At 39.6% G+C, this 23,595-nt stretch overlaps 1 protein-coding gene across 1 annotated transcript; it reads left to right on the top strand.

The window, feature by feature from the left end:
• Positions 1-195: 195 nt before the first annotated feature.
• Positions 196-23,459, top strand: pibf1 (progesterone immunomodulatory binding factor 1). The gene is made up of 18 exons (XM_031742191.2): positions 196-720; positions 882-982; positions 2,267-2,465; positions 2,561-2,680; positions 3,844-3,977; positions 4,587-4,695; positions 4,807-4,926; positions 5,017-5,078; positions 5,323-5,448; positions 6,149-6,247; positions 10,660-10,825; positions 15,144-15,294; positions 15,614-15,704; positions 16,244-16,346; positions 18,735-18,865; positions 20,157-20,241; positions 21,947-22,129; positions 22,400-23,459. The coding sequence occupies exons 1-18, from the start codon at positions 454-456 to the stop codon at positions 22,445-22,447; spliced, it is 2,295 nt and encodes a 764-aa protein (XP_031598051.1). The 5' UTR covers positions 196-453; the 3' UTR covers positions 22,448-23,459.
• Positions 23,460-23,595: the final 136 nt, after the last annotated feature.

Here is a 23,595-nt window from a genome sequence, read left to right as displayed (position 1 = left end):
AAGTATTTTTCAGCATTGTATTATAAATGTTAGAAGTTAGTTTTGGCTGGCCATCTAATTGTTTGTTGAAAACAAATTCTTAGAGGAAGCAGTGGAATTATTTGTCGCTGTCATTGTTATAGCGACCCCCGTGTTAGGAGGGGGTACTGCACGACGGTGTATCGTTATTATCACGTACAGAGAACTATGTGGCGATTGCACTTTACGGTTATTACTACAGAGGGCGCTGTAGCTGAACCCACATAGAAGTCGAGCCGGTGGCGGCTAGCAGGCAGCTCAGAGCGGGACCCTTGAAAACAAAAACAATTCTGTGGCTTCCCTTTTTGAGTCCGGGGTGTCACTGCAATTCAGCATGAAGTTCATGTCCTCTTTATTTAACGCTGGTTGCCAGTGTTTAGCGGTTTAGCCAGAGAGGTACCGAGGAGTCAGAATCAGGATTCAAAACGATACAAAATGCCTCCGAAGAAGCAACATCTCAAGCCGACTGCAGCCAACGTCTCCAGCTCTTTGGACCTAGAGTCTGAGGACATCAGCTTGGAGACGACCGTGCCCACCACCGAGGATGTCTCCTCGTCCGACGAGCAGCGGAACGGCTCCCAGAAGGTGACCCGCCAGCTGATCGAGAGGAAGGAGCTGCTGCACAACGTCCAGCTGCTTAAAATCGAGCTATCTCAGAAGAATCTCATCATAGACAACATGAAGGCCGATCATATGTCAAAGGTAGACTTGGGGTGGGAAATGGGGACAGTGTTTATGTAGATATCTGGGTGCAACTTATCCCCTGGTTAGGAGAAAAACGACCTGGTACTGCAGCATCATTGTTGCAGTAATAGTTTTGTGATTGAATTCAAGCGTCTATAATAAAATATCTGGTGTTTCAGATTGAGGAGTTGGAGGAGAGGCTGAATGACACCCTGCATCAGAAACAAGTGTTGGTCCTAAGACTGGACAACCAGCTGAAACTTACTCAGGAGGAGAACAGGTGAGAAAGGACACGACCAGTGCAGGGGTTTCATGACTAGTTATATTTTCCGAGACATAAAGACTTAAACTAGGGTTAAAAAGTGCGCATATAAAGCAGCACTCTTATAGACGTGGCCCCTGCCCCCATATCTCATTGTATTACATCACACAAAATGTTGTGTCTGCCCTGTGCCCTTTGTAGCATCAATGTCATGTTTGGGGGGAAATTCATACACAGCTCAGGCTGTTGAGCAGTATTTCCAACAAGGCAAGGTTGACATTGTTCGGACACGTGCAGTGCATGGATAATTGATACAAAATGTCCAGTGATTGATAATTGATATATCGGATAATTATATCAGTTATATCAGTTATCGGTGCACTGTACATGTCCAAACCATGTCAACCTTGCCTTTGTAACTTTGTATCCAAACTGCTTAATCTGAGCCATCTCTCTCATGTACTCATTTCTAATCCTGTTGGATCTGGGATTGGAGGTTGTTAGGTTTTTGTATTGTGATTGCCATTTATGCTTAGAAATATTTAACCATATATGCTTAGAGGTGTATTAGATCTTCAGTAGGCTGTAAAAGGCTTTGTGTGCATTCCAGAGCATTCTGGTATTCACCCCCACATTCCAGGAACATGGGAGAGGTCGTACCTTGTCTTATTGTTTTATGGTAGGATAAACGTGTTTTAGTCTAAGTGCCTTTTGTTTAGATGGACGGCTTGACCCTAGAGACACACACACACACACACACACACACACACACACACAAGGTATTCTTTGTTCACATGTATACCTATGTAAGATGTCATATGTTAATGAACCTATGCATATTCATGTACCCACAATAAAAGGAGTGCTATGAGGAACCTGGCTGAGAGTCTGACGGAGGTCAAGTGGTGGAACGACACTTGGCTCCAGGCAGGTCTCCCTCATGCATGAGTAACACAACGAACTTTGCCTACTTGGTGTTCAGTGCTTTTGTGTAGTTAAATTGTCTCGTTCCAGCGGTGGGCCTGTGCTAGACAGACCCAACAGAGGTTAGGGGCTTATGGAGATGCCGGCCAGGAGGAAAACAGGAATACCACAGAGAAGATTGATGGATGCAGTGAAAGAGGACATGCGTGTTATGCATGTTGAAGTACACAATTATGTGTGCTTTAACATGCATAAACAGAGCTTCTATAGTGCATTGTAATGGAATTTTTACCTAATAAAAGTACATATACCCTCCGTCCCATCATTTAGCTGCTGAGGTCAAATGTGAACTTTGTTAACAAAGCCTGTCATCACCAGGAAGCAGCAGGCTCTGCGTAAGCAGGAGATGGAGGCCATCCTGCTCAGGCAGCAGCAGCTGGAGGAGACTAACCGACAGCTGTGTGAGAAGGCTGGAGAACTGCGGAGGTCTCTCAGGGATCTGGACCTCTCCCAGGACAGATACCAGGAACTTCGTGGTCTTCCTGAGGACAAAATATCTATACAGGAATATGTAGCTGTGAGTATGAGGAGGCCTTCTACTGGTCATTAGAAAGGACAACATATAAAGCAATCAAGAAACAAGGTGACTTTTTCTTTGTGCTGTGTCCCTAGATGCGTTTCTATGAGGTAGTGACTCCTCTGCGAGACCAGCTGATTGAGCTTAGTGTGAAGAACAACAGTGTGACAGAAGAGCTGGATATGCACAGAACCAAGATGAAGACACTGATTGAGGTAAAACACACAAACCCAACCTCACAACACAGCTCTGTAGGTCTGTTGCTCTCTTATCTTAACAGCATTCATGTATTTTGACATTATAGCAGCACTTGTGCAAAGTGTTCACATAACTGTTTGCGTAGCATATCAAACACATGTTCTTTGTTGTCTTTATTTTCTTTTGTTATGTTTAAAGAAACATACCGGTACTTGAAACACTCAGACTTTGAGTCACTTGTTTAGAAAATGTAAACACAAAGATCGCAGATGGTCAAGATGTGCTAAAAGCATCAATCGTAGCGACTTTTCAATGGTCATGTTAAAACCTGCAGTGTTGAGAATGATATTGGTGTGAGTTAAACAAAAACAGTACAGTCAGTACAACTACCAGACACCCCGTAGGCATGCATGACACAATGATGAGAAAATGCTGCGTCATGCTGACAGCAGGGTTATAATATGCCAAAAAAAATGTCATGAATTCAGACTCGGGCTGCTGGAGGGATGTTGGCTAAGCAGTTTTCACCCTAAGGAGGTGAATGTGAGAACACAAATGCCTGACACAGTTGGACCAGACATGCTGGTATTTAACCAGACGGTTCCATAGTGCTGTTGCTTTGTTACAGATTGTGAATAGCACAGGTAATACTTCTGTACAGCATTAGTGAGTGGATATTGTGTGTGCTTCCACATGTACACTATCCAAACAGCATGCTTGTATAACCCACACAGAGTACTAACAGTCCTTAAAAGCAGACTATTTCCTTGTGTTCGGAACATCTGAGAATGGGAAAACTGTGGAAAGCATCCTGTCCTAATTCTCTTCTTGGCAAGAGATGCTTTAAGATGAAGATGCCACAGGGCATCTAAACATTGCTGTGTGACAGGTGATTTTACTTTACTAGTACTTTACTTTACTAGTATTTCTTTCGGATGCCTTATTTTATTGGCACAGTTTCGGTTTGTGATTTGGAGATGTCCGGCTGTAAAATTGCGCATCACCTCGTGCTGAATGCAGGAATGTGTCTGGGGAGGGAAAAAGTATTTTTATCGCATCTAATAATAATAATGCTAATAATGATGATGATAATACTACTACTACTACTAATAATAATAGTAATAGATAAGGTGCTTCTTGTATTATCAGTATTGTCTTTTCTGTGCATGTGTCCTCAAAGAGCTACGAAGAAGAGCGGCGGTTGCGTACAGAGCTGGAGATGAGGAGCCAGAGATTGACCTTAGAACTGGCTGACACCAAACAGCAGATCCAAGATGGCGACTACCGCAGAGAGAACTACCCAAACATCAAACGGTGTGTTTGCTTGTGTGACATTTGCTAATCAGAAGGCAGCTTATGAGCTTTCTATATTTCTTATGAAGGCCACAGTACATATTTTAGCCTCTGTCCTTGTCCCAGAAACACAATTTTTAAACGGTACATGGGGGAAAAATGCAGAACTGTATTGTAGATTTAAGAGCAGCCCGCTGCTTTTTCTTCTATAATAGTAATGAAAAAACGCATTATAATTTTGACTACTGTGACTCAGATCCTTTGAAAACCATTACATTGTAACATTTGATACTGGTGTTGAAACACTTAATGGACTGTCTGGCGTAACAGCATGTCTGTAATAGATGTGGTGGAAAAGTAGGTCGCCCGGAGCCTTTATGTTTTATTTAAAAAAGGAAAACCAGCCGTCAGTTTTTGTTTGCTATCATTTTAATTACTCTAATATTATGTAATGTTTCAAAGAGCAGCGTTTCACTATGATATTATCTAATAAACTGGAAACAGCAAGCTCCAAACCATTTTCCCCTCAGGAAATAACAAATAGAAGATGGTGAATTTAAACTTACCTTTATATTTAAATTTTGGACTTGTAAGTTTAAATTTATGTCCACTCCTGATGTTGTTTTATAGAGAGCGCGACAACTTTGAAGCAGAGCTGAAGGAGTTAAAGAGGAGATATGAGACCGTAGACTTGTCTCACGCTGCAGTGACCAGAGAAAGGGACACACTCAGCAAAGAGGTGCATCACACATATTTTTCCTTGTAATACCCACTAAATCTTTCTTTCATGGTTCTGTGCTAATAGTTTTTTGTTTGTTTTTTAAATGTATTCTTTCTTTGTGTCCTCCAGGTGGCGACATTGCAACAATCAGTGACACTCCTGCAGAAGGACAAGGAGTACCTGCACAGGCAGAACATGGAACTTGGTGTTCGCTGTGCACATGAAGAAGACCGCCTGGAGAGATTACAGGTTCAGACAGTTCATCAGCAAAATGCTTATAGTAACACAAGAAGTCCCCATCTGATTTGCTTTCACTTTTCTTTCTCTTTTTTTGTCCAGGTACAATTAGAAGACACTAAAAAAGCCAGGGAAGACACCTATGAAAAATATGTAGCATCCAGGTTCGGCTTTGCTGTTTTTGTTCTTTTATGCTTCTCATAAGAAGCCACTATTCTAGTGCTTTGATATGGAAGAAGTAAGCTGTGCAAGTATTATAATAGTCAATAAAAATTAGATGATGATACGTAGTATCTGCCAGCTGTATTCTGATCTCAGTTCTTATGACCTCACCCACATGAAATCTTCTGCGTATAATGCTCTGTTCATTTAAAAAAACATTTTTTTTTAATCTTCTTTTCCCTACAGAGACCACTACAAGTCAGAATATGAGAGCAAATTAAGAGAGGAGTTGGAGAACATCAGGCTGAAAACAAGTCAGGAGATAGGCAACCTGCAGAGAACCTCCAGGGAGATGTATGAGAGGGAAAACAGGTATCAGCGTCTTTTAGTATAACTGCTGAAAACTGTTAATATCAGGGGTGCTGTTTAAACCAAGTGAAGTCACACATTAATCATTACTCATTAAGAGTCATTGAGTGGTTTATAATTACAAATTGAAGCATTGCATTAGGGAAGAGACTGGTGACTCAATGATGTTGTGGTTTACAAATTCACCTAAAAAGCAAAAGATCCCCGGGAGGAGGAGGAGATACAAGAAGGGCATCAAGCATAAAAATTTGCATTCTTAAAATATGCAGAGCTACTTGTGATGAATTAGAAAACAGCAAAAAGTAGATTAATTGTGCACCCACTACACTTGGTCTTATTTTTTATCACTTATCTAATGTAGAGTAAAGCAAATTTCACAGTAAACTTCACCCTGATCCTTTTTGAGTATGTAAGTTGTGTGATTATATACTTATTCGTGTCAACTCGATGTTTCTTTTCTTTTCTTTATATTTACATGTTCAAAAAAAGGTCAGTAAAATAACATAACATTTGTCTGTTATTGTGTTTACTTGTGCCTACACAGATATTTAAGAGAAGAAAGAGCTGTTACAATGTAACAGTACCTCAAAAACTAAGAAGATAGCAGCATATCTTTGAATGATTAAAATCATTGCTTTCCACAGGGATGAGAGTGTCTTTCAACTGTGTGCGTGTGTGTGTGCGTGTGTGTGTGTTTGATCAGGAACTTGCGCGAGGCCAGAGACGGTGCGGTGCTGGAGAGAGACCGAGCAGTGGCTGCCGAGAGAGACGCCCAGTCCAGATATGACCAACTGCTGGAGCAGTGAGTTTTATCATTTGTCACATGCTTAAAGCGCAACACTGACATGTTTTTTTTGTTGTTGTTTTTTTTCCTTCTGTCACTCCATGTCATACACAGAAGTCAGAAGTCTCCCTTTAGTTCATTTCTAGCCAAGAAGATAAGTGAGAGTTATTTTATTGATTATTAATAAAATTCTCTCAGTCTTAATTTGATTAAAAAACAAAGAGAGAGAGCTAAAAAACAAAGTGGGCAAATGGGACTGTCTATGCCTTGTTAAATGCATGTTAGGGGTAACTTCTTTTCTTTTATTTGTAAACTAGATTTGTAATGCGGTTCAAAATGGGAGGCTTTAAATAACATGAAAACTGGTAGTTTTAGAATAAATATCTAAATTTTAATTTGTGCAAGCAGCGATATAATGAGTACAAATTCTTAGTTACAATTGAAAATACCACATGTGAAAGTGAAAAAAAGCACTTGGTCACACGTTTACATACTTTAGATTACTAAAATCTGTTTTTGTTGGTTAATGCAGTGGTTCCCAAACTTTTTTTGCTGGGCCCCCCTTGTTTAACAAGAAAAATGTTCGCGCCCCCCCACCCCCGCGCGTGCACGCGCGCACGCACACGCACAAACACATCCTTCAACCACACCACCCATATTTTGCTCCATTGCGGTTTATTTCACACCTCAAACATTTATTAAACAATTAAGCAAATACAAATAATCTGCAATAAATTACAGGTAGTAAGAAAATAAACTACCAACTCTTTTACGCTCAGTCCGCACCTACACGGGTATTTTTGAACGCGCAGCTGTTTGGGCACATGTAAACGGCGATCGAATCACCGAGAACGGAGATTTTTAAAACTCCTTTTTTTGCGTTTACGTGTGGACAAGGAATACAGAGTTAAATCACGCAATATCAAAGGTATGTGCCTTTTTCACGTCACACTGTGCGCCACGTTATTGTTTATATGAGATGAATTGCAGAATGGCAGATAGAGACAAAATACTGTTACTGTTAATCTGACTATCTTCAGGTTTTACAGGCTTACATATACAGGCCATTACTGTCCCTGCATTTAGAAAGGCAGAGGCATCACGGTGTAATTATTTTACATGTAGTTGTTTTTTTTCCTGTGTAATAATGTTCAACATTGCTATCAATACATTTTTCAAAAAACCCTCTACAAAATGGGTTCAAAACATAAACAACTGTGGGATACTGTTTGTCCGTGATTTGAACAGCCCAGCGCTGCTCCCGATGCAGGGAAAACTAATTCTGCAGGGAGACCTACCTCAGCACTTGTGCAGGTGAAGCCAAAGGGAAGATATGCTTCACCATATTTTCTAGTCTTTGGCTTAGAATGAAGTTGGTTTGGAAACATATTCAGCGATGCTTCATCTCCTGCTTTGCGTTTGTGTGGGCGCCCCGTGCTAGCAGTGTCCAAGCGTTGTTTTTGTTTTTGTTTTTTTCCCCTTTTCATGCCGCGCCCCCCCTGCAATAGCTCTGCGCCCCCCCTAGGGGGCGGGCCCCACACTTTGGGAACCACTGGGTTAATGTGACAGGTAGCGTCTTGGAAAATGTCTCTGTGGTTAACAGCTTCCAATGCTGGCTACTTAAGAAACTCCACCTGAGGGTAACTGAGGGCATCTGGAACGATTCTTTGTTGTCGTTGTTAACCATGAAATGTTTGGAATCCATTTGCATAATTCATTGTATTTTGTGTGTGTGTGTGTGTGTGTGTGTGTGGAAGGCTAGTCAAAGAAGCCAAACTAGTTTGATTAATAAAGCCAGCTTGATTGCTGTGCTTTTTTAAAGATTAAGTTCTCATTGTGTTTCTTCTGTTTCCTTAAAGCTGTGAGCTTGTACTTGCTTTGACGCTGATATGCGAGCCACTGGCCGCCTGTCATTAGCAAATGTTGTGGGCGCGGCAGGACTTTGGTGGCTGTTGTTTACCATCTCTTACTAAAGATCACATGAAGGCTTCGCTGTAGCTGAGAGATCAAAAGGTTGCTCGGAAGTCAGTTTACTTTATAACAAGAGGTCCTAAGCAGCCAGTATCTTGGCCTGTAAAAGGTGAAACAGCACAGGTAAAAAGCAAAATGAAGCACAGATTATTTGATGGCACTGACGATATTTGCTGAGGAAATAAGATGAGATTTTGAAATTGCTATTAAGAGAAAGTGAGTTTAGTAATCAAGTTTTGTTGCCTTTTAATGTTTAAACTATGTGGGTTTTTTCAGATTTTGTAGGTTTTTAAAAAAAATGAAGCTGTTTTTCTATTTTTTTTCCTTTTCCACCCTCCTTCTGAGTGATTACTGTCTGACCAGCTAGTCTCTATCTCTGCTCCAGGCCACAGAGGCCATCTCGGTATAGCCTGGAAAGGTGCCTCTGGGCCACAGCCTTGTAAGAAGTTTTAAAAATTGCATGAAAATTGCTATAGAAATATTGTGAGATGCACACACCAGCAAATAAATACTTAAGGTCTAAGATTTCTTTTTTTATTGGAGGTAGCATTTCAGTTGTCCTAGTGGGTTGTGCCTTATTTCTGCTGTGTACATACTTGTGTCATTAGTCACATGGTATGTGTCTTTGCACCTGATTTCTCAAGACTCCCTTTTGAAACCACATTTTAAAAGTAACAATTATTTACGTGGAGAAATTTCTTTTTGCACCATCAAGAATTCTCATTTCTCATGTCATAAATCTTTATTTTTTTTCACTTTAAGTGTCTCTGCAACAGACAAACAGAGCCACTTACACAACAGCAGCAGCAGCAGCAGCAGCAGCAGTAGTAGTAGTAGTGTCCCAATCCTGGGTTACTACTACATGCCATGCATTTCTCTACATCCAAACCACCAGCTGTTAGTCTTTCCATACACACACACACACATGCACAAAGTCACTTCACTCTCCCTTGGACTCTCTCTACAGCGATCACATTCCCTCTCTACATCACATCGCAAGCCAGCAATGACAGATGCTAGCCTCAAGCCCTTAACCCCTAACCCCACGCATGCCCCTATTTTTGGGGCAAAGAATGAGGGTGAGAAGCCTGAAATGGCGTCAGTTAATTTAAGCCTAGAGGGCCAGCTTGAACCTTAGCGATCTGATTGTCCAAAACAAAGGCAAAGTGTTGAGCATAACAACACAAGTCTGTCAGCGTTCCTGACAGACTTTGCTGCAGCAACGCTGCCTTGGGAAACTTGAGTGTCACGTACTCTTATTTGCTACAGTCATAAATTTGCCATTTAAAAGCACAAGAATAAACACAGCTAATGACAGCCTTCCAGAAGGGTAGCATTGTTTTCCAAAGAAATTTTTACTTCTTTGCTTCCATATTGCGGCCACAATGAATAAAAGAAGGAATAAAATGTCCACCATGTGTACACGTCTGTCACTGTGAGCACATAGCTCAGGCCTGCGCACTATGGATGATGAAATCTTATCAGGTCAGCTGTAATCGAGAGTTATTAATATTATCCAACCAACCTCCACGACTTGATGGGGTCTGTGTGTGCACGCTCGAAAACTGCCTAGGGAGGAGAAGTGAGCTTGAAACTGTTGTCTGCTCGTGTTGTACTTTAAAGGCTGCAGAAAAATTGTTGACCTTTTTTAATTAGTCACGAAAAAATTGAGTTTATAATTTCTCTTGAGCGGAAAGTGGTATCTTCAAATTATTTTTCTTACTCATCTAACAGTCTTACACATGCTGCTCAATTCATCAGGATCCAGTTGCTGTGTTTCAGCCTGATAAATGACTGGAAAGATTAAAATAACCAACCAGTTTGTTATGTCTTTGCATTTACATGCATAGAAAATTGGATCAAAATAAAAATAAAAGCACCTCCGTCTTTATATTCTATATCTGACATTAACTGCAGGGAACTTTCAGTCTCTTTGTTCTTGTCTAATCGGTTAGTTTAAATGAAAAAACCTTTTACTGGTGCCAACTTAATCACTGTAGATGGAACAAAACCAAAAACTGCTGCAAGCACAACTGAAGAAATGGTGCACTGTAACAAGGAAACTTCCTGCTTGATGACTTTGTGTAGCAGTGTAGGTGCAAATTGAACTTCATTTCACAATAGTGTACAATGGGGATTTAAAGTATACCAACTGACGGCTTCTTTGCCAGTTCCCAAAGGAACATGCTTTTAAGACATTTACCGCAAAATGTAACTGAGTCCCTGTTACGGAAGAAGTTGCAGCATTTGTTTAAAACCACCGGGCATGCCTGAGCTCAACCACCGGCCTACAGCTGAGTTTACCTTCTGTGTGAGAAGCACACTGTGCTCCTTTATTATCTAGTCCACATAGTCTCTCTGTACCAAAACATGTTGTGACATTTAAAAAAAAAAATACAACAATTATCTTTAATATCTAGTGAGGTGTGTGACTTTATCTCCATCTTTTCTTACTCTAGGTTCCGTCAGCTCCAGCTGGGTACAGACAGCCGGGTGGCAGAACTATCCAACCAGGCCAAGCTGCACTCTTTTGAAGCTGAGCGTGCTAATATGGTCAAGGATGAGACGGCTAAAGCCCTAGCTCAGTGTCAGCTGGAGTGTGAGAAACAGCAGAAGAAACTAGAGGTACTCAGACATAAAATGATGGGATACCCGGTTACTAGTGTGTTTGTTTTACTTTCTGCTTGAGTTAATGTTACAGGTTGTTCAGAGTTATTCTTATAAGTAATTAGATTTCTCCTAAAATTTTTAAAAGGAGGTTCAGTGCATCCTGCTGAGGTCTGTGGAGCATTCATTACAGAGAGTAGCACACAACTTAAAAATTCTCTCACTCTTCTTATTTAATTCAAGATTACCTTAGTCTGATTGTCACCTTGAACACTTCTTTGATAACAAAGTTGGTGCTTCTAGTCTACTCCTAATTATCAGTCAGTCAAAAATGATCTGTTTGGCAAAAACAGGAGAAACGTTGCCCACAAACATACTATGTTATTATTACAACCGAATATGCACAACTGAAGCCTAAAATCAAGTCCGTCCATAGTCCTTAAAAATTAACACGGCTATCCGTCTTCATAAATCGCTCCAGTGGCTTCATTTTTATTTGTGTCCAATGAATCAAGCGCACTTATGAAAGAAGTACACTAAGTGCAATTAGTCCTTGATGTCTGGATACACCTCTCATCACATCACGTGTTCACAAAAGGAGAAAAATGCTTAATATATATATATATATTTTTTTAATTAACGCTGTGATTGCAAGGCTTGCTTTTTGTCTCTGTCTGATCTTTCCTTTCTCCTGATCAATTTTTAGAGTAAATGTTGAAAAGGAAAAATACTAAAAGGACACAATTTCTAATAAGTTAATCCAAAAAACAAAGTTTATGTAATCATGTATGTAATGGGAACAAAAATATACCCTATGTCTCAAGATATTACTCCATTAACCATCATTGGATTACGATGGTGGAACATTCATTCTGATTAAAAGTCCGTGTAACGCTTTGTAGTTCGCCGTTGATTAAATCAAATGGGAATAATCAGTTTAAAATTTTCATTATCCCTTTAAGGTATTTATCAGTCCTGTAATTACGCCGTCTTCTCTTTTATTAGTTAATCACTATCTAGCCATTATCTTATTTATCTTGTCATTATCTTATAAGCTGTATTTGAGCATGTTTCATTATGCATCTGCACATGAACTGAGGCATGGTGGAGATACACACTCAGAGGGGTATGCAAATGCAGGCAATCTATGTTTAATCTGAACGATAACAGTATTGACCTATGGCTTCAGTATATAGATAATGTTTAGGTACTTCTCCACAACTTCCCAGAAAAGTGTACTGTGATTAAAAAGACAAGCGTCAAATAGTTCCTAGCTTCCTCTTTTTGCATTGCACATTGCGTCTTTGTCACACTTACATGTTTCAGATCCTCAAACAAATTTTATTTTAAACAAAGATAACCCAAGTAAATACAAAATGTAGTTTTTAAATTATGATTTTATTTAGTCGGGGGAAAAGAGTTAAACGTACCTGGCCCTATCTGAAAAAATTATTGTCCTGCCATTTTAAGTTATTAATTAACTGTCACATTTTTGTGGAAAGCTAAGTTTAATTTCACTGGCCACACCCAGGCCTGATTACTGCCAGACCTCTTGAATCAAGAAATCACATGCCACCATCTAAAAAAGCTCAAGAAGAGATGAGAAACAATGTCATTGTCATCTTTCAGTCTGGAAAAGATTAAAAACCAATTTCCAAGGCAAGGCTTTGGAACTTCAGTGAACCATGGTGAGAGCTATTAATTACAAGCAGAGAACTTTCCCAGGAGTGGCCGTCCTACCAAATACACTAAGAGTGCATCAATGACTCATCCAGGAGGACGCAAAAGAACTGCAGACCTCATGTGTCTCAGTTAGGGTCAGCGTTCGTGATTCGACAGTAAGAAAGAGACTGGGAAAAATGGCCATGGGAGAAAACTACTGTCGACCAAAAAGAACACAAAGACTCATTTCATATTTGCCAAAAACATCTTGATGATCTGTTGATGAAGACTTTTAGGAATATTCTATGGACTTACGAGGGAAAAGTGGAACTTTCTGGAAGATTTGTGTCTCATAACACAAATAACACAGCATTTCATAAAAGGAACATCATGCAAACAGTCAAACATGGTTGTGGTGGTGTAGTGTGATGGCCAACTGGTGGAACCATGAAGCTCTCTACCACCTCTGAATGGCTACAAAACAAAGCAAAATGAAGTTTTTTGGAGTGACCTAGTCAAAAGCCCAAATTTAAATCCAATTGAGATGCCTTGGAATGACCTTAAGCAGGCCATTCATGCATGAAAACCCACCTGTTTGGCTGAATTAAAATTTCTGAAAGAAGCGTGGGCCAAAATTCCTGCACAGCAATGTGTAAGACACTTTCCAAGTTACTGCAATTCTTGCTTCCAAGGAAGGCACAGCCAGTTATTAGGTTAGGTTTGGATGGCTGTTTTTCTGTAACAAATGACATTGTCATTTAAAAACTGGCTGTCTTTTTCAAATACTAAAATTTGTTTCATAGTCTAAAACAGGTAAGTGTGTCAAATATGTAAATGTACTTGTTCCCTACAAGCCTGTCGTTACGATGAATTTCTGCCTGCAACCATATATGAAACCTACAAGTAAAATATAGACTCGATTGTGCAGCAAACTTCAAAAGATGCACAATGCTTAGAACTCCGTGGAGGACACTTAAGATAGGGATTATGGTGAAAATGTACTTATTAGCACTTGACTTAATAATTTACTTATTAACAGCACTTGACTGTTTATTGGACTGTGCTGCATATATAATGCAAATGCTCTTCTTGGTCTGTATTTGTCTGTGAACTCCCATGGTACAGCTCTAATGGTACTATATGGTAGTATAAGTATCAAACTGAGTTTGGCAAAACAGCATAGGCAAGAAGCAAAATAAGCAAAAGCAAAAAAGCACTCATCCAATTCAGGAAATTCTTACCCCTCAGCTGTAAAAGCTTGATGGGGTATTGTCGTAACCTTGCTGGGGAGGCGGGCGGTTTAGACACTCAAGTTAACTCAGAAACGAGGTGACTTCTCATCTCAATGAACTTGAACTCAGGGTCAAGATCAGAGGTCAACCTTTTGGAAAATCGCCTCAAATTTATACGATAGGTGTCTCTACTACAGGGGTGTCGGACTCCAGGTCTCGAGGGCCGGTGTCCTGCAGGTTTTAGATCTCACCCTGGGTCAACACACCTGAATAAAATGATTAGCTCATTACCAGGCCTCTGCAGAACTTCAAGACATGTTGAGGATGTCATTTAGCCATTTAAATCAGCTGTGTTGGATCAAGGACACATCTAAAACCTGCAGGACACCGGCCCTCGAGGCCTGGAGTTCGACACATGTGCTCTACTAGGAGGCTGAGGCGTAGCATTTTACATTTTCTTTCAGTCTCCATAAACTTGGCAGTATCAAAAGATTTCAAAGCCTTGTGTGTGTCCAGGGTTACCTTAACATGTATTAACCATTTTATCTTTATGTAGCAAATAGTTCTTTGCTACTATGTTAATTTGGGGTGGTGGGGAAAAATAAATAAATCAATAAAAAGTATTGGGATATTTTGCATGGTGATTTTTGTAGCTATACAGAGAGACCAAATATCAATATTATATTAAATTATTTTAAATACTCTGGGAATACTAGAAACAAGAGGGCTCATATCACGAGTTTTAATACTTAGATTAAAATTTATATTAAATCGCCTCCATCAAAAAACCATCCCACACTGGGATAGCTTGACAAAGCTACCTCCTAATCCAGAGCAAGCTAATGGCTCAGTAACACGAGTGAAAATAGGAGAAAAAAATAGGACAGCAGCCTGCCTGGTAATTGTATTGAATGTTTTCACATTCTGTGACTGAGTGACTAAATGGTTGCCCAGAGCTTGAGGGAGTTGCATACTCACAATCACATTTGATCACAAGTCACCTAACTGGCAACCTTTCTCCAAACAGTGGTAGTCTGCAATGGAGTGACTGCAGTCACACTCAAAGAGAACATTAAAGGTTTGCAAATAATTGCTGTCTGATTCATAAATGCAGACATATTGCCCACATGTTGCCATCAGTCTGAATGAGTCTATCAATAAGCACAACTCGTGGGGACTCGACTGAACTCTTGTGGCAGTTGCACAGGTCATACGTGGCAGGTTTATGACAGGAATTACTGATAGTGTTGGCATGTTTGACAACCTCATTTTACAGCAAAACATAACTGAAGTGAGATAACTTTTATCATTTTGGAAAAAGCTGAACTTGACAAACTATAACTCTGCGGACATAATTTGGAAACAAAGGTGTTAACGTCCAACTAAGAACAATAGTTTTGAACATTATTGTCTCTCTCTCTGTCTCTCCTCCTGCTGCTAAGCTCCTCACTCAGGAGTTTTACAGGCTACAGACTTCCTCAGAGAGGCGGGTAGCAGAGCTGCATACTCAGAACGCTGAGCAGGCGTCTCGCCTGCAAACGTATGAAAAGCTCGAGCAAGAGCTGGACCAGGTCACCATGCAAGCCGCCGAAAGTAAGAGTATGCATTAGCTCTGTCCAAACAACTACTTTAAACACATATCTGTGAGATCAGACAGACAAAAGCAAACAAATGCACTCAACTGGAACCTAACATTGGAAAATGTGTGTAATACAAATTACATAATCTTATTTGGGTAAGATGGGAGATTGACATAGAAAGATGGCAACAAAATCTTAATACAGTTTTATCTTTTGATTGATAAATGCCTGAGCTTAGCAGGAAAAGAAAACAAACCACATGTTTGTACCTGTTTATCTTAATAGCCCCACAGACAAACTCTAATTCCAGTTGTACTATTATCTCTTGCCAGTTGAGAATGAAGAAGAGGCAGAGAGGGTTTTGTTCTCATATGGCTATGGGGCAAATGTTCCTACAACGGCCAAAAGAAGACTAAAACAGAGGTATAGTACATGAAGCACTTCACTGCATTTTAAGCAAAGGATGCAACAAAAATGTTGGTTTTTTAAGGTTTTGCATCCTGCATAAGATTTGCAAAACATATTTTGAATGTTTAAAGAGATGCATCATTTATATTGTCATATATTCTTTTCCTTTGTATTTGATTTTGAATTTTGCCCTTCATGTTGCAATAATGGTAAACAATTTGCTGTGTATGCTTTAAATGTGACACATATCGTGCATCTTTGTTCACAAAACTCCACAGGATGGCTTTCTTCCTTGGCGGTCACCCACACGGTGTCTTTTGCCTCGTGAACTAAACAGTTATTTAACAGTTATTCCTTAGAAATACCAAGCTAGAACATCTGGGCATGTTTCCACTTAAAGTCTTTTATTTGATTTTTATCTCCAGCATGTGCAGCCAAAAGGCTAAATTAATCTCATTGCCTAGCAGCAGACTCTAGAAGATGCATTGTGTAAATACACACTAGTGTAATCTTGTTGATTGAAATTCCCATAACTTTATGTGGCTGTTGTGCAGCGTTCACTTGGCACGCAGGGTGCTGCAGCTCGAGAGGCAGAATACATCACTGAGGAGAGAGTTGGAAAGTCACAAGTCGCAGACGGGGCAGATATCCGAAGAGGTAAACACCTGAAACAATATCAAATTCCCTGGAGAACATCATTAATATGAGACTGGTACTTGTTAATTTCTAAGGAAAACAAACTTCAAAGCATTTCAAGTCAGTACCTGCAAACACTTGTTTTCCTGCCTTGACAAAACTCCTACAGCGACTCTGATTAAATTTATTCCACTTTTTCTGTCAAAGTCACAATGATTTACGTATTCCCTCTTATTTTCCCCTTGTAACAAAAGAAAGTCATTACAAAGCCCAACCTTGATGACTCCTTTCTCATCTCCTCCATTTACCTCCTCACATTGTCACGACTGTGGTAAAATCACTTCTCTCTGAAAGGCTGCCATTGGAGCCGTGACATTAGGCCACGTCTTAAAGAATGGAAAACCAGAGTGTGCGTGTGCGCTGTACTAAGCCAAAGTTTTAGGTACTTCACAAGGGTAAGCATGACAGTGACCACAAATATATCCGTAACGGTGAATCCTGATCTCAATGGCGCTGAATTTGCGTAAAGAGAAAGAAGCACCTGCCACAGGTTAAGTCCTCAGAAGTGGCGTGGCAAGTTTTCCTGGAAGACGTGCCATGTGTCTGTAAAAATTATGCACAAGTGCGCTTAGGAGGATTTTCACTAGTGCGAATTGGAAAATGTGCGTAATACATATTACATTTGTATTATTATTTTTATTTTCTTCTTAACTACTGCGTAGTTGTGTTATTTCTTTTATATCATCCTCAGGGCCAAACTTTTGCACAGTAGTGAGTATCATCCAACCCACTAAGGGACACATTGTGATGGTCCCCTGCTTTTTTTCTGAATCTTCTGTCAACATTTAACAATGAAACTGTCAGATTCCACGTTTGAAGTCAAATGACGAAAATGACATGTTGTTTAAAAACAAACAGCATGCATTGCAGACTTTGTATGAGAAGAATGTGAAGTTAATCATAATACCTGTCAAACATTGTTGATACAGTGGAAAGTATTGCCAAAAACCATGACAGCCATTGAGCTTTTGTTGCGTTTGGCAGACTGTGTGTATGAGTGTGCAACACTGAAGCTTTAAGTTTGGGTGTGTGAATTCTGTGAATTCTCTCTGTATACAAGTGTGTATGTAAAGTCACGTGTCTACCACTCGTGCACTAATGGGAAATTTTATCCAGAAAAATTTGTAATTATAAGCCTGATAGCTCTGTCAGCCAAATGTGCTTGTGTTTTCCTTTCTTTTCTTCTTTTTTTTTTTTCCTTCTCCTCACTCATTATTATAAACTCGATGAGAGGAGAGGTTGTGCAAGCCAGAGTGGGCAGGATTTAAATAAGCCAACCATTCAACTGTCAGCTGTGATCAAATGGCATTCATCTGGAATAACTCATGATTCACTGAGTATACAAGAAAAGAAGAAGAAAAAAATTATACTTCCTTTTCACTAGAAAGGCCCAGGGTGTTAACTGCTAAACCACCCACACAAATGCCCTGACTAACTAACGATTGTCCTTAGCCTCCACCCAGTTCTACTCACTACTGGCCAGTTGTAAAAGCAGTTTAATGTTTAACACCCAAACTTAATCTAGTGTTCAGCAGATTTTAGGAACGATACCAACTGATGGATATGTTATGTTTTTTTTTTTAACAAAAAGCTTGGAGTTTAGATATGCCTTCATAAAAACTCACTTTTATGGTACTGCAAGTTTCTCCTGATGAGATCAGAGATCCCATGACTGTAGTTCTTGCATCATTCAGAAATATTTGCCAATATTTTAGTTGATATTATTTTATAATATGAACTACGTGTAAAACCAGTTTCTAAAGAGAATTACTTAACTGGTGTGACATTAGTTTATCAATTACTGTGCACTGTACTGCGGCACTGCTGATTTCTTTATATTTTGCTTCCAAGCAGTCAGACGTTCTTGTAATTTTTCTTTTTTTTTTTTAAATAAATTAAAAAAAATTGGTCTTTACTACTAGTTATTTGAAGGTCTTTTAAAGTTTGTTTTTTTTTTTCACTCTTTTTCCGTCAAGTCATTGTGCCTGACCATTTCCAGGGGAATGTTTTTGTTTAAGCCACTTAACACTGGCCTATGAATCATTCAAGCATTATAAAGGCACCTAACTTAAGGAATGAGCTAGTGTTGTGTCTACACATAGCAGACAACTTAGCAAAGAACCTGTTTTAAATTGCATCTTTGAGCACTTTGTTACTAGCCATGTGATGTGAAAACACATTTTTCTCATTTCTGTAGTTCAATCTTTGAAAAATGCCGGAGATAACAGTTTGACAGACCCATGAAACCCTGGGTCTCACAAGTCAACACAAGTCAACCTAAACATTACATAGGTGAAGTAATTGCTCTCTAACTGCTCAGGTCAACACATACTTTGTTTTTTTCCACAGTTGTTGGCCGCCAACCAGCTGTTACAGCAGACGCAGCAACCTTATAGTTACTTGATTGAGACGGTGAGACAAAGGGATGCACAGATCAGCATACTGAAGGAGCGTGTCACCTCACTTGAGGGCGATGTCAGGTACACATGCTGCATACTGCATTAAAAAAAAACAACAAAAAAAAACAGTCGTTCATGACCTTTTCAACTGAAGGTTGTTCAGCCGTCTCTCCTTCTTGGAAAGTCTCCTTTGCTAATTTGTTTGGTTAAACTTTGTATCTTGTAAATCACTTGATACAATAGGGAGCCCATACCTCCCCACCCTTGGTTTATCTCTTCTTTATCATTATCTCCCAGTCTCATCTTTTGTCCCTTTCACACCTAGCCCATTATGTCTGTGCAAACCTGCATGCGTGCATGTAAGTCCCCACATGAGTACATTTACAGGTTCCTGGCAATGACCTAAATTGCTGTTGTGCCCTCTCTATTTTAGCCTGGCAAAAATGCAAATTGACAGACTGCAGGTTTTCTCTTGCTGTGCGCTACCACGGAGCGCTCACCTGGTGCAGGAACAAGAAGGGTTTAAAAAAAAAAGGTTAAGAAAAATGCTGTCAGACTTTCCCTGTCGGAAACATTAAAGTTTTCTCTGTGGGTCTGCAAGGTTAACCTGTTTGGCAGCAGATGCACAGCTCAGGAGAATTTTACGTGATGCACTGAAGTCCTGTTGCTTTTATCTGCATAAATGTGTGCGGGTTTTTTTTCAGTAGTTTAACAGTTTGCTGATATTCCAAATTCTTGCGCCTGAAATTGGCTTATCACTGCTTATGAGATGTTTAAATCTTTATTTTTTCCCCCCAGTCTTCAGTGAACAGTGGGGACGCTATCTGTTATTTGAAGATTTGCATGGTGATTTGCCTTAAACCACCTCCATTACAAGCCTCTGCTTGTATGTCTCGGAGCCTCAGGAAAGAACATTTGAACTGTACTGTAGCGAGATAGAAATACTTTTCAGAGTCATCGCTTGTGTGTTTTGAATTTACTGCCCATTGATAATCTTATTTAGCCTGTTTGTATTCTCAGTGCTGAGAACATTCTGGCTTTTTAGGCCAAATGGCAGGCTTTTTGTTTATTTTTGCATACACAAATGAATGAACATTCAAATTACAATGCATACCACACCTTCACATCTGATCCTGTGTGTCCCATCTCCTGACCTGACGCTAAAGAGCAATAAAAAAAATGAAAACACACTAATTCGCAGTGGAAATCTGCTTCATAAAGAACATTAATATTACCGTTTCTACAGTTTTTAAATATTTTTATTCAAGACATGTTAATATTTTACTAGAATACTTACTGAATAAATATTAAGTGTACTTTTTGTATTAACTCAAGATCTGATCTCTCTGTCTGTGTTTGAATATGACCTCAGTTCTCTGAGGAAAGAGCGGACCGCTCTGGAACAGGTGAAAAACAACATGGCTGCTGATCTGGAGCGACTTCTCAACCATCAAGAGGTACACAAAGGGACAGTGTTGGTTACTGGTTTTGTTTTGTTTAGTGTTTATGTGATTGTTAGCAATCAATTTGCTGAATGCTTTCTGATGATATCAAGATATAAACTATTCGTAAACTGAGTGGGTGGTAAATTTATTTGAAAAGCTACATTGCTATTTATATTATATATCAGTGGTTGTATGGAGGTTTTGTTGGAGCTTTTTTTTTTTTAAACCCCACACAAATAGACTCCAGGGGGCTTAATTATAAGCTACAGTGATATTTCAATAACACATCACTGTAAACATAAAAAAGCCAGAGTATTCTCTGAAAGTAAGGTCACAAAATGAAAAGTGAGAAACCTGGAAAAAAAAGGAAAGAAAGAAAGAAACCACGCTGGTTGGTTTCTCGGGTTCAGAGTTTTGGATCCACTTCATCACACAACTGACGTAAACAGTAAAACCCTCAAACAGGAGTCACCTCTTCCAGCACAGCGTGTTGTTTCCTTCTGAAGTGCAGACAGAAATGTGGCAATTCTGAGCTCAAATCACAAGAGTTTACTTGTAGCTAAACCAGATTGTAAAGCAGGCTGTAATTTGATTACATCATCAGCTGCAGGGATAAGACACAATTTCGTTTATTCTTTCTCCTACAAGCTCATGACTTAAACCTCAGAGTTTTGGGGGTTTTTTTTGGCAATGTATGATTTTAAAAACTAAAGAGATTACATTTATTTTTTGTTATAATGCTTCCCAGTTTGCATGAATTTAATGACTAATGACTGCAGATCTAGTTTTCGGTGATGAGGTTTTGCAGCTGTGCTAGCTGCGACGTCCACTGTATTGTCTGAGTGCATTTTGCTCCAGGTGGGTACCGTACCTGTTAATCCATGCTTCAGTGGAACAACACATATAAAAATTTATGTCTCTTTAATTATGGCCCCAACAGTCTTTAGTAAATATTTAGGGATTTTCCTTTATAATATCCTAGAGCTCAAGTTTTCTTTAAATAAGCAGATAAATGAACACAAACCTAATTATAATTTAATCAGATAATCCAAACATTTTTTAACCTAAAAACAAAACGTTTGGTATTTTTGTCTGAAAGTTAACGGTATTAATCAGTTATGAGTAATAGCTGCTGATTAATTTAACGTTGATCTTCACACCGGAGAATTTAGTGCAGCGTCTTAATGATTGTAAGCACGTGTGCGCGTACACGCAGGAGTATGTTCCCAAGCAGGCTGTTTGCTGCATGAAGTATGTGCCCTGTCATAGACAGCTGTTCCTCAGCTTGGCTATTTGGGATGCCACTAGCGTGTGTGTGTGTTCTTGTGTGTGCGTGTGTGCTCGTGCGTGTGTGCGAGATGCCAGGGCTCATGTCCTCAGAGGTGATAAATAGAACCGTGAAATGGCCGAGAGTCCCCCCTCTCTGCCCTGCTGCTGTTGCCGCTGCTGCCATCCCCGCAGACCCTTAGTGCAAGTCGTCCCATCGTTGGACTGTGTTTGGTTTCTTCGACCTGAATTCTTGAAAGCAAATGTTTCACAAAATATTAATAAAGATAAAAGAGAAGAATTACATTTTTTTTTTTAAATCAAATGATTATATAGGTGGAATCTGTGGCCTTTTGGACTCTACACTCCCAGTAATTTCTCATACACTCCTTCATTTATTGTTTTACTCTTGTTTCCTCTATTTTCTTTTATGGACTGTGCGCTTTTCCAGGAGTTAGTCATGATGAAGCAGGTCCTGATCAGCATGCGGTCCAGACAGGCAGACGCTCTAAACCTGTTGGAAACAGATAAAACTGGCATCAGGACTTCTGGATTGGGGAAAAAACAGCAGTCCAAATGTTTCAACAGGACAGCAGAAGAAGAATCACCAAACAAACCCAAACCCACTGTGTTTGTAAGTGACTGTTGTAGCACCACCCTTTTTATGAGTCACACCATGTGAACGTGCTTAGACACATGTTACGACAAAGCAATAGAAATGAAAGGATGAATAGTTTAAAAAAAAAAATCATTTAGTGAAATGGAAGTTTATCAGTGAAGCTGGCTAACTGAGGATATGTTGTAGTATGTAGCCATGAGTCATGAGAAAGTCAAATAGATGAGAGTATCTTAACACCTCTCTTTCACTTTTCATATTATTCCTTTCTTTTATTTTCATTTGCAGACAAATAAAGAAGTTCCCGATTGGTACCAGAAGCAGAAATCCAAGTGAACGTTTGTGTCATGACTGGAGCTCAGGACTTTTGTTTTTAACTTTTAGGTTTTGTCCAGACTTTTGTATGTTAAACTTGTAAGTTTCAGTTCTTTTCATTGCTCGATTGCTTTTCAAATACAAAGGCACAAACAGTTTGAACTGTCTAAGTGTTTTGTTTTTCTCATCCTTTGTTAAATATTGTTCATGGGATAAATTATCTGTGTGCTGGTCCAGAGATATTACCTTCCACAGGGTACACATTCCAAGCTAACTGAAGGCCCAAAAATTCCTCTTTTTTGGCAGTGGCCTGTTTTATTAGGTCTGTCTATCATTATTTTCTCATCTTTTCCAAGTTTGCAGATACTGCTTGCTACAAACAACACTGCAGGAACCTTAGCCTTTGATTTGCACAAGCTGAGGTTCCTTAAATAGAGACATAGTAGGCATACCTTTATTATTTCTGACCATGTTCTTATCGGTGTCATATTAAATTTGGGCGGGCGGCTAATGCAAAACTGGTTTGCCCCTTTTCAGGAGTTTTGTTATCTTACATGTGATGTTAAGACAGTTTCTCATGAGAAGTAGTAGTAGATCTGTGGAAAATGTTTCATAAACCTCTAGAGTAGAAAGGCTACAATACACTCAACTAGAAAATATCAGAAAATCAGCTTTGGAATAGAAAATGTCAGCCAGATGAACTTGAGATCAACCTTGATGGGTGTGAGGTAGGGTGGGGAAAGAATGAAAGGAGAAGGCTTGGATTGGATGTTAACCCAGCAAATACAACATTATCCTCGAAACACAGTGGAGACAAGTGATGGCATGGGTAGGCATAGCTTCTCAATGCACTAAGGTAGTAGTGATCATTGATAATGCAACAGAAATAGCTGGATTAACTGTGAAGTGTATGGTTTCTGCTCATATTCAGCTAAATGCAGCTGCTGATTGGACGCTGCTACACAGCACAGATGTTGAGGGAGCCAAAGCATGTTGCACAAGGCCCAGGTGATTCTGAATAAAGAGTAAAGAAATGGGATATTCAGTAGTGGCCGTGTAAATCTTCTAATCTCACCCTGATTGAGCATCAATTTCTGAAGGCAAAAGGCAGAAAGACTCAAGAGCAAACCATAATTGATGACAGCTGCAGTGAAGCATTTAGTTTACTG

Source organism: Oreochromis aureus, linkage group 13 (genome assembly GCF_013358895.1).
Source record: "Oreochromis aureus strain Israel breed Guangdong linkage group 13, ZZ_aureus, whole genome shotgun sequence".
Classification (NCBI taxonomy): domain Eukaryota; kingdom Metazoa; phylum Chordata; class Actinopteri; order Cichliformes; family Cichlidae; genus Oreochromis; species Oreochromis aureus.
Note: the sequence above shows the minus strand (reverse complement) of the source record. Positions and strands in the feature narration are given on the sequence as shown.

Excerpts from the sequence above, each read along its gene's own strand:
- pibf1 (XM_031742191.2), top strand. The coding sequence starts at position 454 with ATGCCTCCGAAGAAGCAACATCTCAAGCCGACTGCAGCCAACGTCTCC. Across the intron at positions 2,466-2,560 it reads CTATACAGGAATATGTAGCT|ATGCGTTTCTATGAGGTAGT; the intron begins GTGAGTATGAGG and ends CTGTGTCCCTAG. Across the intron at positions 5,449-6,148 it reads ATGTATGAGAGGGAAAACAG|GAACTTGCGCGAGGCCAGAG; the intron begins GTATCAGCGTCT and ends GTGTTTGATCAG.